Source organism: Osmia bicornis, chromosome 1 (assembly GCF_907164935.1).
Source record: "Osmia bicornis bicornis chromosome 1, iOsmBic2.1, whole genome shotgun sequence".
NCBI lineage: Eukaryota > Metazoa > Arthropoda > Insecta > Hymenoptera > Megachilidae > Osmia > Osmia bicornis.
In genome coordinates this window covers 11491144-11505149 of record NC_060216.1, presented here as the reverse complement: position 1 = coordinate 11505149, position 14006 = coordinate 11491144, and the positions used below count along the sequence as shown (strand labels likewise).

The 14006-nt window shown below is 45.4% G+C and overlaps 1 protein-coding gene across 3 annotated transcripts in view; it reads left to right on the top strand.

The window, feature by feature from the left end:
• The window catches only part of LOC114871950 (zeta-sarcoglycan), a 159614-nt gene that overhangs the window by 12086 nt on the left and 133522 nt on the right, over positions 1-14006 (top strand). The window contains exons 1-2 of one of the 3 annotated variants that reach the window (XM_029178574.2): positions 11023-12072; positions 13025-13207. In XM_029178574.2, the coding sequence (XP_029034407.2) occupies positions 13031-13207 (177 nt within the window). In that variant the 5' untranslated portion in view covers positions 11023-12072; positions 13025-13030. Of the gene's footprint in view, positions 1-11022; positions 12073-13024; positions 13208-14006 lie in introns of those variants that run through there. The other 2 variants (XM_029178571.2, XM_029178576.2) reach the window with 2 other exon arrangements.

Genomic DNA, 14006 nt, shown 5'->3' with positions numbered 1-14006 from the left:
TACGGCAAAGAAAGGTAAATCACGACGGGCAAGTTGAAGTATCGCGCGTTAATTAAGGTTACGCTTGAGAATTAGCATTTCGATGGTGGTACAGGAGTCGAGCGGGTTCCGGTGAAATTTCAAATCGGTCGGCTACAATTTGGACGAGCATTAAGCACCGTCGTATCATGCATAATGCACGGAACATCGCGCGCCGGCTGGCCTTCCAAATATAAGTGGCTCCGCTTGGAAACGCGAGCTTTCCTTTCGTCCCGCTCCATCCGGTCGGTGTTTCCTCTGTTTCTCTTGATTCGTCGTCCCGGGCGCTAAGCACCTTGGGAGAGAACAGACGGAGAAGGCTGAACAAGCCGGATTACGGATTAGGATCAATTTCGAGTAGTTCAGGGATATGCACTGTTTCATCGTGCGCCACCGAATTCATTCTCTCGCGCTTTCCCTTCTCTAAACGCGGCCACGATTTAAGCGTCGACGTTGGATGCTTCCTTAAATCAGCTTGATAGCTCGTCGCAAGCTTTCGGATGGAAACAGACTGACGGGGTAACAATTTGATACGTCTCAAGCCCTTTGTCTCAAGATTTACTTTCGCAAAAACGTTGTTATTCACACTGTCATTTATTATAAATACAACAAAATTAAAAATTTTTAAAAAAATTTCGACGTACTATAAGCTATTGACCTCTGTCAATGAAATCGTTTGAAAGTACAAACGACGCAAACGCAAGGGTTGTTTATCATTTGGCGGGTAAAGCGTGTAACCAGCGGCGTTAACTGAAATCGAAGTGATTTTACGGCGACTTGGCAGGAGGCGTCCACCGATCCAGACGAATAAACTATCGGAATATTGAAACATCACTTCTCTGTACGGGTTGCGTGGTAATCGTTCGTGGATAAACGTGCACGTGCGCAAACGTTCTCATACCGTTGCCACGTTCTTGACCCCTGTGTGCGCATACACTGCCATAGTCAGGAGAAAAGCAATCATCTCGGCCGGACGCAATCAGCCTCTAACACACGTTCCATCGCGTTCCACACATGCTGCTGGCCCGTTCCGTTTTCGACCTATCTAAGTCGTCTCCTATGGGACAGTCGTTATACACTGGGCTTTACTCACAGGCGTACAACTCGTGATCAAATTTTTTTTTTTGTTCCATAAATGTCGAGACGAGGGAGGACAAGATTAGTTGAAAAATTAGATTAATAGCAGATCCAATCTCCTTTATTTTCGACAGGGATTCTGAGGTGCTTGTTGGTACAAGATCATCAATTTCGAGGTTGTCGTACGCTTTGTCAGAAATTTTCGGGCGGGACTCGAGGAGGATGCGATGTCGTTAGCTGCGGAAACGGCTTGCGGCCTGGAACGAAACGTTTCCCTTCGCGGTGGTTTACGTTGTTTCGCTGAAAAGCGGCGAACTGTTGGCTGACGCAAATACGGGATGGCTTGTTCGCGGGGCAAACCTGCTGGTAAACTTTGGATGACGGCAGTTAACCGAAATCAGGTGGAATCGATTATAACGGTCGGATCGTTGCCGCGAGATAGCACGAATTGACAAGAGGAATTTAATGGAAAACCGGTCGCGTCACGGCGACGATACGATTGCCAGCTTTCGTTACTCGTTAACTCGAGTTCCTATGAAATCGACGAGTGGAACAGAGAAATCGCGAAACTTTTTGCTCGACTTGTTAATATGCAAAATTTCTGGAGGAAACGGAGGGAGGGTTCTGCCGGATGTCACGTAGCTGAGTTTCAATTTCCGGAACGCGACCGGTCTCGTAAGGCGCGATGAGAGCCTCTGAACCGCACCATCTACGACGATGTTCGTGTACGCTCGAAATTGATTGTCACTGGGTCGAAGGGTGGCAAGATGCATGCCGGTTCCTCGCGCGAATCGATTCTCGGAGCCGCGGGAGGACGAGGGTCGATCGCGGGCCAAATATTACGGCCACCTCGCAACGATAGTGTCGCCGATGCGATGGTATACCACCACGATCGTGTTCCCCTTTTTCTAGCGTTTCCGACGCGGAAACGACGTGACCGGAACACGCTCGCTTCTGAAAGGAAGGGCAGCAAGGAATTAATACCGCGCGTCGAAAGATGAGAAACACTCGGTTTTAATTTCGCGCCGGCGAAATGAAACATCGATTCCTCGTTTTTTTACCGCTCCTCTCATTTTGCTTGCGCATAAAGGACGAATAATGAATTGCGAAAATTTTCCGTGGAAACGTTGAAAGTTGTGCCTTCGCGCGTTCGCGATTAACACTTGATATTTGAAAAATGTTAACACGAAGTTAACGCGCTTCCTCTTCATTTCGATAACGTAGTTAGGTCCTGTCTGTCTTGGCTGTTTATCAGCATCGGAAATAGCTGTCTCGTTCGACCATAGCTCTGGGCCAGAAAGGTCCAATTCCTCGTAGATCACAAATAGTCGGCGGTATAGAGAAGGTCAGCCGGAAATTTGGAAGTTAACGTAGCTTTCGGGGCCAGGGTGCAGCCGGTTCACGGACATTGAAAAACCGCTGGAAACGCATAATTCACGGTGGATTTGCGATAAATCCGAATCGATGAACGACATAATACGAAGATCGGTTAATGGATGGGCCGTTGAAGCTAATTTGACGCGGGTACTGGCCACGTGTGCGCTCTATCGCGCATTTATTACTGCAAAATGAAAGTATTATACCGTAATGAATAACGAGTGAAAATCATCCGATGAAATTTTGGTATAAAATTTTATCTTTCAAGTCCGATTAAAGTTCCATTGATTGCAACCAATATTCGTTTACAAATACTAATTGCGGATATCTTCTTTCGAGCTTGTTATTTCACACTCGCCTATGAATGTATAGAAATATGTATAGAATCGATAATTCGGAAAAATGTTATCAACCCCTTCACTGTAAGATCCTTACTTCGTCCTCAAGAATATGCAGTAACATTCAATGGTACCCGTGCGGTTACCCTTTTTGTAACCATTTCGTAGTGAGATTCAGTTTGCCTTTGTGGCAATTTTAATACAGACTCTGAACCGCCAGGACAGTATCGCGTCGCGAAATAGAGTGCCCGGTGAGTGTGCGGGGTAGATATCGTGTAAGTCGGACTTAAACCTCTCTTCGCCACTTTCGCGGGACAACTTTCGCCACGAACGAGGGGAACGAGCAAGAGTTCGCTATGAAGTACCTCTACTTTTCGTTTAAAAAAATCATTTCTTCTTTTGTCCGTTGCGTTCGATCGACGATACACTTGAAAGAATTGAATAATTTCGATTTTCTTTTTTCCACATCGAATCTTATTATTTGTTTATCCGGTACGAATGGGAGTTTGCAAACGCGACACTTCGTAATAATCTATTTTATCCTGGACATGTATAAACGGTGTTCGCCATTGGTCGTTCCTTTTGATGGATTTGACACGAAGCAGGTTAATAGACAGCACGTAATCACGTGCTGATCATTATTCAGCCCGTTCATTGCGTTATCGTGTCTGTACCGATCCACGATTCAGTTGCCCGGTATCTCGCACGTTATCTACAGATATCATGGCGCCAGTAAAAGGGGTTGCTGTTGCAGGTTAACGTTCTCGTTCTTCCTTTATCAATGTTCGATGGTAGCTAATTAATTCGCGATTGATTCACTCATTTATTCTATAACGTGTAACTTTGTTTAAAAAGTATCACTTCTTTCATGTTATAAACATTTCTTAGACGATTGTTATCATTCTATTCAAACAATTCTCGAATCGTGATTTCTATTATTTCAATTTGTTAATTAAAATAACGAAAGGGCAAGAGAAGTTGAAGCTGTTCGGGATTGCGAGTAAAGAATAAGAATATTTCAATGTTTTGATCAGTTGGTCTGTTCGCATCAGGCGAGAACTTTTCGAAATAGGTAGAAGGGATTCGGCTGGCAGCAATGTGTACGTACGTACATACGTATTAGACACAGATAGAGGCTAAAATAGCGGTGTACAGCACGGAGGTTCGCATTGTTGTTGAGGTGAGCTCGCTGGTAATGAAAAGAACTCCAAACTCTGTCTCTCTGTGCTTTACCCTTTCTCCTTCTCTCTTTCGTTATTTCCTCTGCCACGATTTCACCGTCTCTGTTCTCCATGTAACTGGCGTACTCTACGCTTTGCCCTATCCCGTCTTTCTTTCCCTCTTTCTACCGGCATTATCCCTCGTAAAGCCCGGGGAAGAGAACCGAGTACCTACTCCCGCCTCTCGTTCTCCCGTTCGGCTCGGCCTCTTGTTTTAATCACGGCGCCACAAAGTACGCCATTGTCTTCCTGGTATCGGTCTGAGAAAGTATCTCAGGAACGGTACGGCCATCTGTATGCGCAGTCCGGTGAGAGCAGATTGTAGAAAAATCCGTCTGGGAAACCGCTTGGCTCATCGCCGAGGGTGCACCTGTTTCCTCGCCACTGCTAATCCTGGCCAGATCAAACATAAAAGGGAATCCGTCCTACCTACCTACCTACCTACCTATCTATCGAGAGTTTCATTAAATTTTCCCTCGTTTCCCACTCGTCACGTCTGTTAAATCGACGACAAAGATCAACCAGCGTGTGCGTTGCGCGCTTTTCGATCGGGTGCGTGTCGCGAATCCCGATACGGCACTCTCCGGTCTATCGCGCGTTAAATCAACGAACGAATGAACACAAAATCGTGAACGCAGATCGCTACTGCAAATACCGACTATACGTGAGGTAAAACGTAAACGTGGCTTAAAAGCTGGACGAAAACGAGCACGACGAAGCCGTTGAACGATTCTCGGACGATCGCTTCTCGATTCGGGCCTGCTGAACGTTCGATTACCGAGTGCTCGTTTACTCGCCGAATTTCTCCGTAATTTCGTTTCGTTCGCGTTAGTGAAAAGCAACCGTGAGGTCTCTGCGTCGGTTGGCTATCTGTCACGAGAATTATCGAATTGAAATTCTCAGACCGAACCGTGTGTGTTCAAGATCGAACAGACTCCTCGCTACTAATAACCAAAATTGTGTAACTAATCGATTAAATTTCGTTGCTTTTTATCTCTCGCGTTTTGCTTTGAGCTTTGCTGGAAGACTGATCAAAGTTCCATCGACTTGCAGTTAGAAGTAATTTGGAGTTCTTTTTTTTCGAGGAAACGCAACGAGATCGTTGCGCTTCGATCATCGGCGAGCGAGGAACATTTTTTTGAAAGCATTAAGATAGCAAGTTTCGCTGGGAGCGTTCGATTATGTGGCGGCAGGGTAACGGGAGAGGCAGCTAGATGCAAGATTCGGAGACAAACGCCTTTAAAGGAAGTATCTTCGCAGTTGGTGGGTCGAAAGGGAAGGAGGGGCGAGGCACAGGTTGGATTGGCGAGAGGGTAGGAGAGGACAAGTAATTTCCTTGGCGGAGGCGTGAGAAGCATACCGAAGGGTTGGGTAGAACGCGAGAAGGTGGTCCAAACTAAACTAAATAATATTGATGGCCAACGGAAATTGAAAGCCGTTAAGGTCTTCAGCGTTGCGGTGCGAAACGGCGCTGCTGCATAAATAAGACGACGTGCATTAGGATTAGAACAGTGTTTCTCAACGTACGATGAATCATTTTTTCTCCCTTCGATTATATCGAAGAAAATCATTTGAAAACAGAGGAAACAGAACGAAGAGAAGGCAGGATACTTTGGAGCCGGCGAGCCGCAGATACACCGAAAAGTTGCTCGGAACAAGGCTGGAATCGTTGATTCATGCAAATTCGACGTAGACGTATAGCGTAAATGCTGAAAAATGGTCGGCTTAAAATATGCGAGAGTGTACGGCCGGCGATAGGTGAAATTCTAGCTGGCAACACGCGTAATAAGTTGGCCGATGTTTCAGTCGCTGTTCTTTTTCTTCGTCGGGTCAACCGTGACTCTCTTCCAGTCTCTACTCACCAATCAACAGTTTAGCTACGAACTGGGCAATTCTCTATTGCCTTGGCGATAGTCGGTCCCGCAATAATTCACCAAGTAAATACAGAGAGAACACAGGACAAGGAAATGGTGCTACTTTGGGATCCAGGATATTCGTTGTTAAGGTGCATCTCTCAAAAGTTTTATGCAATAATTTCCATGTGATTCAAAGTTGCCATGATGTTTGTGCTTGCAAACACTCGCCAACTTTAAAGCTTCAAGAATTGTTCAGAAAAAAATATCACCTTTATTTCTATGCAAATGTGGAATTAATATTTAATATCAGCTTCACGAACCACATTTATTACGTAATCGAATAATTATCACATTTTACGACGCGATCGATTGCATCGAAAAAGCAGGGATTTTTTGTTCATCAACAAGCCGGTTAATTAGGATCGTTCGGTTAATCGGCATCAAGTACTTCGTTCACAAAGATTATTCCCCGACTTTCATCGGTCGTTATATCTGGATGTATTTTCAAATTTTATAACGATCAACAGGTTACGAATTCGCATTTACATTGATGCCCTGAATATCCCTGGTATATCGGGGAGCCAAGTTTTCCAATTAATATTCGATCTCCGTTATCATACGTATTACTGTTTAATATTAATTAGAGAAGCGATTCGGTTGCGGTGCAAACAATCGCATCGGGGCGAGGCGAGGTTTCGTTTGCGACGCGTTTTCGTTGCTGGCTACGTGATCCGACGCGAGGTTCGCGTACGTGCTGCCTCGAGATCCAAAGGAATCTCACAATCAGTCATTCGAGATATCGTTTGGGCGCGACGCTGAAAAGGGAGAAATCTCGCCTTGGCTTCATTATCCTAACAATGGTCGGGGCCGTGGTCCAAAGCGCAACCCTCCATAGCTTTCTTCCGACTCGTACGCTACCATCGTTCCTTCTTCCTTCGTCGTCGCTTCTTCTCCGCGTTTACCCCTCGAGCACCGAAAACCATACAGACTCGTACCGTCTTCCACGCCCCGAAAGCACCCCACTGTTCCCGACCGGCCGATGCACGCATAATAGCGGCCGAAGCTGTGCCATAAAATGGTATCCCGTCATAAAGACCTCTTCAATCCGAGAACGAGAAGGAAAAGGAGAATCGAAATGAGAATGCTGTCTATCCTTTAACCCCTATTTCCAATCCCCTTCTTCCTTTCCTCTTTCTTTCTTGCGTCCGTTTGTTCGTTCGATTCTCTTCTCCTCCCTTTTTCCTGCTTTTCATCGCTGCGCTCGCGTCACGATTCTGCTTCGGCTGCAAAGGTGGCATTACGAAGAAGCATGCAGGTCGAAAAAAGAGAAACGCGTGGAGGTGTGTAACGCGGTCGAATGAAAAAAAAAAAAAACATCAAGGGAAAGAGTAGGAAACATAAGGGAATTTTTGATCTTTCAGCGAGCTGATAATTTTAGTCTTGAGGCTTTCACGGGCGTGTCGCGAGTACCGTCGAGAACTTGCTCGTTCGTAAGGGGAACTTTGTGTGAGAAAATGCGACGTTCAAAGCGTCTGGAGAACGTTGCTGTCATCCCCTATGGGGGTGCCACTCACGAAACCCTTTCTCGACGAATGCATCGCTAACCGCGGAGGATTTTACGATACCGGCACTCCATTTTCGTATCGACGCATGGGATATACCTACGCGTCGCACGTTGCGTTTTAATTCCAGGCAATAAAACTGTCGAAGATGTATCGCGATACTGAAAGGAGTTCGACAATAAACGCCTGATAGACAATGGGACGCGTTCTTCAGGGTATTATGTCACGAACGAGGGGAGATCAATTTTTATGCAACCGGATAGCCGGGTTCGCGAGGAATAAATTCAGTTGGATGGGTTGGAGGCTGCAGTCTCTCGATACAGATCACTCGGTGTAAATGCCGCAACCTTGTCCTTGTCGTGTTCGCGGCGCGTAATAAAAAGATCCTGGAATTCGAGGAGAGACGAATAGGCGCGTACAACGACGCGGAATCGTAAGAAAAGAGGAGAAAGACTGTCGTAGCACCGTAGATAGGGAGCGACTTACGAGCGGCTTATGTTTCAATTTGTTCAACCTCGAATAAAATCGCGTTTTACGAGACATCGGGAGACACCATCGTCCACCCTCGTTCTCTTCTACGAACCGTGAACCCCATTTTTTCCTCCGTTAATAGAGCCTCGTTACGAGCGACTACGGTGGAATCCTTGAAATAAATTCGACTGTTAATTGTACAGTAAATTGATCTACCTACCCTTTGTCTCTTCTCTTCTCGCTGCTAAAAAATGAACAGTCCCGTTTACGAGGATCTTTTTATGCTCGGTTGCACCGGTACAGTGTCTATTCAAAGAAAAAAATCGAAAGGATGACGTTGGTATCGCGATAATTCGGTGGACTCTCGATCGATTCGAAAGGTTATCGGGTCATCGAGTGTCGATAGATATTTCGGTCGTCGTCGCCCATCATTATGAGAATGAACAAGTTACTTCCGGATGAAATAATCGTTAACACTAACGAGGTGAGTTCGAGATGGAATACGAGTCGATACGTCGCTGACAAAAGGGGCAAGGTAAAATCTACCTATCTGCGATGGAAATCGTCTAACCGGAATTCTACTCTCCTCGGAATCTGCTCTGAGAAGCATCGTTCGAAACGATCTCGTTGCGCCTTGGATTTCCTTGAATCTCTCGCAAGATTTCGGCGCGGCAGGAGCGTAGTGTTCGCGCGAAGAAAATGAATCGCGAATCGGAAACGTCGGACGGGGTAGTAAGCGTATCTCGTGCGAGCAATCAGCGAAAGGAAAGAAAGAAAGATAATCCACGCGATCTCGTAGGCGAAATGCAAGATCGTGGGGATCGTTGGCAGCCTGAAGGCATCGTCGATGATCGGGTCGAAGTACTTCCGTTTCCGTGGCTCCGATACGTATCGATATTTACTTCCCCCACTACAGATATCGTGCCAGTTCTACATTCGTCTGGACAGATTTAGACGCGAGAGAAACGCTCGATCAATCCGGCTGCTGTTCTTGCATTCGATTTTTCTACCTGTCTTTTTCGACTGCGAAAGGGCTCTGCGAATCGAGAAGAGGGAAAACGGGAATGCGAAATGGACATAAGAAGATGAATACATTGTAGGGGAAAAGAAGGGACAGGATAGAAAACAGAGGGAAATGTCGATCGTGTACTCATCGTTTAACGATTGGCATTTTCGAAATGGCATTGTTTCAACACGAACTGAATCGTTCTCCGCCGCAATCGGCTTGCACTGCCTTCTTCTCTCGATCCCGATTACTCGCGTACCATTTGCTCGGTGATTTAATCGATCGAGCCGAGTGAGACGTTCGAACGTGCTCCTGACACAAGCAGATCGATCGTGTAAGAACGCGAAAACGGTCGTCTTCAACAGGTACATACACATACCTGTCTGTCACGATTTGGCCAACGTACGAGCTGGATTTCGAAAAGAGGATCACGCGCGTTGCAGGGAAATCGTTAACGGGTGTACAAGCGGAATAGAACGAGATCGATTCGCTACAAGCACGAGAGAATCGAGGCAGAATAATAACGAGATAGAATAACGACGTGGCGTGTATGCGCGTGCACTACATTCTTCCTTCGTGATCTGGATCAACAAATTCCGGTAACGACGTACAACAGCAACATATCGGTGCGTGGATGGGTTTCTGTTTATATCTTTTGTGTTTTCGAAGTTACAAGCCAGACAATAAAGTACCTTTTCGGAATATCGCATAGGGGTTAATAGAATCCGAGGTAGGATTGACGATATCGCGATGAGATTTATTAAACAGCTCGAAGATACGATGCTCGTCTAGCGTGGCAAACGAAAGGTTGGAAAGTAAAATGTGGATGATAACGGGGAAGGAAGGAAACAGGTATGGTCCGCAACGTAGAGCGCGCGAACAGTGAAACCAGAAAGTTTATGGGGAAGAAACTACTGGGGAAAAGTCGCGCCGATGCCGAGCAAGAAAATGTCCTAACACTGTGCTCGCAATTTTCTTATTTAGGTGACAATCTAGTTTATCAGGCCGGTATTAACAGTTATTATTTAAAGGTGACGTAGGATTCGTTACGATGCACTGGATAATGAAACTGGGACAATTAAGGTTGTCAGGTTAAAGATAAATCGAGAGATCTTTCTTCTATTGATTTTGTAACTAATGATATTTTTGAGAAACTATACAGAATAGTCATCTTTGAGATTCACTATTCAGTTGGTATTTTCAAAGGTTAAGCGTGCTCAATTTATAAAATTAAGATTTATAAAATTCGAGTGATTAAATGGCTAACTAAGAGGTTGGGTCTGTGAGTTAAAAAAAATGGCTTTTATTGATTCGGTTTATTTAAAGATAGTTAACCTGCGAAGTTGTTTAATTATTAACAATAATCAGTGATATTTAACAAAGCGACGTTTAAAACATTTACGCTTTCAATTGAAAAGGACACGACGTATATTTGGTTTGTTCGTCATTAGACCTCAGACAGTTTTGACATGCCAGGTCATCTGAAAACGTAAAATAACGCTAGGATCTTCGATGACTAATGATGATACTATTAATAAAAGCATTGCAACCATGTAAATAGAAATATTCAAAAACTGGTCACTGCTATTAATCCATAACTTCGTCGAGGAAATATTTTGCATCGCGATATTTACCAAGTGTTCTTCGTCAATCTGCTTGAATTCACTCGGCTAAATACTCGACAAAGTTCGGTGCCAAGTTGGAGCAACGGTAGATATTTGTTGCTCGCATGATGCCATCCAGAGGAGCTTATCCAGACGAGAAGAAAGGTATGGCGATGGTTGAGTAGGGTGAGGAGAAGGGACAATGGTTTCACGGAGAAAAGAACAGCGATAGTCTATGATAAGAGATAGGGAAGTGGAGAGGGACGGCTAACGTTTAGCGAGCAGGGAAAAGAGAGGCAGCAGAAAGGACGAGAAACTGTTGGAAAGGAACGGTAAGGGAAGGAAAGGAAAGGAAAGAGGGGATGTTGGAAGGGAGAAGGCGTTGGTGCATGCGCAAGAATTTCACACGTGAGCCCGCGAATCCGCGAGAGGTTCACCTCCGGCGCTAGACGTCCTGACGGTTCAGTGTCGTGCGCGATTTCGTACGCGACGCTTGCCAACTTCCGGCCGTGACGGGCTTCCTCGCGTAAAGTCGATCGTTTTCGAGTTTCCGAGTCGCGATCGTAAAAAAAAAAAGAACACAGAAGATCGAGAGAACGATTCGTCAGTGAAAGATGAGGGGATCGCTAGATCGGACGCTGGTTCCGGCTTCGTGCCACAAAATCTACCACATAAAGATTTTTTGATTCGCTTATCGATGACGATCAATGATTTTTAAAAAGGACTCGTTTATTCGACATGAAACATTCAAAGAGCACCGAGCTCAACTGCGAGCGCTAAAAAAAATACATACAGAGAGAGGAAAAACAAAAAATAACTTGATATAATTAAAATCGTTTGAATAAAACTACGGTAGTAATTTTTCCATTAGAGGAACAGTGGTAACTGGTTATTCTACCGGCTGAACTTGGACTTCTCGCGCAGTTAAACGTTCTAATCGAACGGAAGCCGTGGCTTCCGGTTGTCGGAAGAGTACGCGGGAAACCGTGTCGAGGAAGAACTGTCGGAATGCAAGCTCTAAATTTACTGTTCGTAGCACGCTTCTGAATCTAATACGCAGGTTATTTCGGGGTCGATAAGGTCGTTGGATACTTTGGTAGCCGGTTCTCGTCATTATCTTCATCGTGGTGCGTATATCGCGCGGAGGAATTATATCCGGCATTCGGCTGATGGTCCGCAAATAGCTGGACACGGTGGAGCTCGGTGGTATCTGGTAGAAAAGTCCTGTGTGTGCGGTGGTACACGGTGAAGTCTTGGTCGTAATGACTCGTAATTGCACGAAGGAGGAGCGAACGTCGAGCTGGAACGATTTAAGGAACACCTAGCGTCACCCTTCCGCCCCTCTCTGGCTATAATGATTAGGTGCACGCGACTTCAAGGATTAGTCGGTTGAAGTGTGGTGAACCGGGGATAAGGAACCGCGATGTTCCCTATCTGAATACGATTTTGCCAGCCGAGATAGGTTATCACCAGGCCAGGCCAGGCCAGTGTCCTACGTAAATTACAGATCAACCGAGTGGATTCACCGAGATTTAATTAAGGAGTACGTGTCAGTTTTGCGCTAGCGTTTCCTAGTCGCTCGACACGCGTTCACCCTCTCCCCGTTCTATTTTCTCTCGTTTCTTTTCCTTTTGCTTTTACGTCCTTTCCTTCTCCTCGAACTCCTTCTTGGTTCGTTTTCACTCGGTCTCGCGTCGCGTGTCTGGTCGGGTCGTGGTCGCGCATCATTCTCCTTAATACCCGTCGACGACCCGTAAATCCCAGTGAAAAACGTACTGCCTCCTCGTTCCTTCATCCTCCTGTTTCCACGCGCTCGTCCTTCGGGATCGTGCACCTCTTTCTCTACCTCGATGAGCTTCGTCCTCGCGTTAACGAGCTCGATTACGCTCGTCGGATCTTTTCACGAGGACGTTCGTGTTCTCGAAATGCTGTTCATATCCTTCAAACGTCGTCCTTTTCACGATTCATGATTTCTTCCTTTTATCTTCACAAAATCAATAGAAAACGCGATGAGATATTACAAGAGTTATCAAAACTAAACTTTTGAATATGATCGGTATCCTGCGTTTAAATATTATTGCTCAGTTAATGGCTTGCTAGACGATCCTTTTTTTTTCATCAGGTTCAAAGCTCGGCTAATACCGCTCGAAATTGCGCGCTCACATGAACGAGACCGAATGAATAAGGGATACGTTGCAAAGCTCATGCGGAAACTCCCGTTGAAAGATACGTACTTGGCTCGGGATTCCTTCGAAAGCATTCATCATTCCTGTAACAGGCTTCATTAAACCGGTTGAATTTGTTTGAATTCCGTTTCGCTGCCGCGGTCAAACATCCGGTGCAATTGAAATTCAACGAAATAACTTTTATGCCCGGCGGACGCGCGTGTATTCGCTTCCATGAAAATATCAATTTTTCTTCCGTGCTGGAAGAGGCAGCACGTTCGAACATCCACGAACCGACGATCAATTTGAACCTATTCGTTTTGCTTCCAGGCCAACATGGACACGTCGCCAACGCTAAGTATCGGTGGCTCAAGGGCTCGTGCTGCCCTTTTAACTACAACCGGTAGCGGGACCGGAAGTGCCGATAGACGCGTTGTCTTTTTAGCGAGTCAACCGACCGTTGGGAGTAGTCACGAGACGAAGACCTGGCCTCATCATTGGTCACCCCACACGGTAAGTCGTTGCATCTATTTTTTATTCGTTAACCCTTTGACTATGCTACGTTCCAAAAGGAAACTTAACATTTTTTTTTTATTTTGTACAAATTAATATTAATGGATATGTGAGAACGTACACGTACCCCTTTCGCGGTCAGACGGTTAAATACAATTGATTATGTTTTATGTAGTTTTAATATCGAGAAGTAGGTTTGAGTATCGATACGATTAATTGCCAGCTTTTTTGCACATCGATTCAACTGTAGCGTTTACGAGGATCGTTGGGCAAATTACCGCTACTACGATCGAACAACAGTTCAGCACCGTTTAAAAGTATAAATACTGATTCCATAAAATTGTTTAAACACGACTATTTCATGGATGATTACAATTTCTCGATTGATACGTGGAACTTTTACGGTTGACCGCATGTATGTAGGTCATCGACGGGATGAAAATTAGAACGATTGACCTATCGACACGTTTCGGTCGGCACAACCGTTCGAGTACGCGGAAATATGCGGCGTGTACATGTAACGGCGCGACACGGCGAGATGGATGGCGGATCCAGTGGTAATTGATGCACGGACGCTGACGCTCGAGATCATAACGTTCAGAGACAGCCTCGTAGGTGTTTTGAACAATGGGGCCGTGGTTTGCAAGTGAAATTCTCTTCTTCTATTTTTCCAACCCTCTCGTGCTCGTTGTTTTGCCAGAGAATTCTCATAGTCGCGCAGAGAAAAATATACGGAGTCTGTTACACCGCGAATATCTTGATTTTTTTCTTTTTAAACAATATTAATTTCATACGAATC